The sequence below is a fragment of the Asparagus officinalis genome, chromosome 7, assembly GCF_001876935.1.
Source record: "Asparagus officinalis chromosome 7, Aspof.V1, whole genome shotgun sequence".
Taxonomy (NCBI): Eukaryota; Viridiplantae; Streptophyta; class Magnoliopsida; order Asparagales; family Asparagaceae; genus Asparagus; species Asparagus officinalis.
Window position 1 is genome coordinate 6,005,486 of NC_033800.1, and position 2,651 is coordinate 6,008,136.

Sequence of the window (2,651 nt, forward strand, 5' to 3'; positions counted from 1 at the left end):
CGGCGATGGCTTGGGTGGCGAGAAGAGCAGAAGGTGAGGCCATACATATTTCTTAACCGTTTGGAGAAATGACATGAAATATCTAGTAATTTGTTTAAATTACAAAAGATCTTCTAGACGTTTAAAATTTTCAGATTCTAATTAAATATGCTGCTTAGATCATGTATTTAACAATTTTTATTATATTATGAAAATAAAGAGTAAACGATACCAAGGTATCCCTAAATGCTGGTTGGTGTATCACTACAACAAGTTGCTGCAATGTAGAACATTAGAATATATCCAGATCATAACTGCTGGTTTAAATGTATATCATTTTGCAAAAATTGAAACTGAAGGTGTTATTTTTGAAACCTTTGGAACTATTTTCATCAGTCATGTAAAGAAAATATTTTTCTAGGTAAAAGGATGAAAGAGAATGAAAATTACCTTAGCTTTTAAAGAAAAATAATTGTTTAAACTTAATTTGTTCAAATTCACTTGAAACTAGATGATACTGAATTTTACTGCATCAGAGCTTCTAAAATTCAGATGTAGAAGTTATAATTTTATGTTTTAACATACTTGACAGCCTATTTCTGAGGGTGCATGAGAAGATTTTAGGCAGCATCACTTTTTTTTTAAAAAATCGAAAACTATATTAACAAGCAAAGAGATCAAGATTCTTGCTCTTAACGTTTATTTTGGACTTAATCAAACAAATATACGTATAAATTGCAGGTGAAGCAGGGGGAATAAGTGAATCGTGGGTCTGCCTCACTCTAACCTGCGTCCTAATCTCCGGCTTCTTCACTGACCTCATCGGCATTCACTCCATCTTCGGCGCCTTCGTCTTTGGCCTCACCATCCCCAAGGATGGAGAGTTCACGGGCCGACTCATTGAGAGAATTGAGGACTTCGTCTCCGGCCTCCTCCTCCCTCTCTACTTTGCGTCGAGCGGGCTCAAGACAGACGTGACAAAGATCCAGGGAATGGAGGCGTGGGGGCTGCTGGCAATGGTGATCGCGACAGCATGTTTCGGGAAGATAATGGGAACGTTTGGGGCGGCATTGTTGTGCCGGATTCCGGTGAGGGAGGCGGCGACATTGGGGGTGTTGATGAATACTAAAGGGCTCGTGGAGCTTATTGTGCTTAATATTGGGAAGGAGAGGAAGGTAAAAATTTCTTACTTTCTTTTTTCTGTTGGTTTTGAAGGAAATTGAAGCATGTGTTAGCTTGCTAAATAGTGCAGTGATCAATTCTGGGGAGAAAATCGAATAAGGAGTTTGGGCTAGCTTCTTAAATTTGACGAAATGATTTAAGATTTTATTTGACTTTATTTTTTCCAAAAGAATTTTACCTTCATCTATTTCCAGTTTTGGTGCTATCTGATTAATTTCAGTTGAATCTTGCGAAATAGTAACAGACTTTTGAATTTTCTTTTGGTTCTTTCTCATATTAACTTTCTATGCATATTGTCTGAACTATTTCACTGCTTTTGGAGTCACAGTTTCACATACTTATTGCTATAAAGTCAATTAGCAGTACAGTCGAATCTTGATTAAAGCTATGGGAAAGATCATTTAGAATTTATTTTTCTAACAATCGATCGATGTCTTTTTTTTAAGGTATATGTCAAACGAACATAGGAACTAGTAACCATCTTTCAATTTGATCACAATCCGATTAGCAACAAGATTTATTTTGCTGGTTACTTATACAATTTAATGTATATCAAAAAGGATATATGACATCTATCGAGAGGCATAAAGGAAAAAAATTAAGAGACATAACTTCATTTGGGTATCTGATATATAAGTGTTAAGAATTGATTAAGTTTCTACAAAATAAAACAATAAATTTCTTTGTGAACCCCATTGTTATCAAAGACGCATGTCTTATTGCGCCTCATGCGCATTGCGATGCGGGCAATGGCTAACCGCCTCACATCTAAGGCGGCAGCGCATTTTTGCGCCTCACAAGTGCCGCAAGGATGCTGGTGCGTACAAGACATAGACTCGTATATTTTTATTCTTTAGCATTTCATTGGGTTCTTTACACCCGTAACCTATATCCCAAAAGAAAAATAAATAGCATTTCATTGTGTTCTTTACACCTGTAACCTATATTCTTAAAAGAAAAATAAACCCATCAGGCCATTTTAGTAGGCATGATTAAGAACTCTAAATCGTTCTATATTACTATCTGATTTGTCTTCGATATTAGTCTGATTTGACTTTTGATTTGGAATGTTATGAACTTTCTGCTATGTTGGGCAGGTTAGCATTTTGAAGTAAGATTGGTAGTAATCTCGACATATTTTTATGTGAAGATTTATAAAAATGTTCCTTCTTGCTTGATTATTTATCTTGAAAAATTATGTGTGCGGGGTCCGCCTCGCTTCATTCGGGCGCGTGCTTCGCATTGCGCCTTGCACATGTGCGCATAAAGGAAGGTTGTGCCCCGCATTGCGCATTGATGACACCGGTGAATCCCACTATTTAATCTTGGCTCTATTCATGATGCAGGTTCTAAACGATGAGATATTTGCAATTCTAGTCCTAATGGCCCTCTTCACCACCTTCATCACAACCCCAACTGTCATGGCCATCTACAAACCTGCTCGCCGCCGCCACCACCCCATCAATCACCGCAAACTCCAAGGCTCATCC

General features: G+C 37.5%; 1 protein-coding gene across 1 annotated transcript in view; it reads left to right on the forward strand.

Annotated features, from left to right (window-relative positions):
* Window positions 1-2,651, forward strand: part of LOC109850110 (cation/H(+) antiporter 20-like) — a 23,381-nt gene that overhangs the window by 17,622 nt on the left and 3,108 nt on the right. Inside the window, 3 exon segments of the mRNA XM_020420032.1 lie at window positions 721-1,154; window positions 2,508-2,645; window positions 2,647-2,651. The exon segment at window positions 2,647-2,651 is cut by the window's right edge and continues 415 nt beyond it. Coding sequence (XP_020275621.1) covers window positions 721-1,154; window positions 2,508-2,645; window positions 2,647-2,651 — 577 coding nt within the window.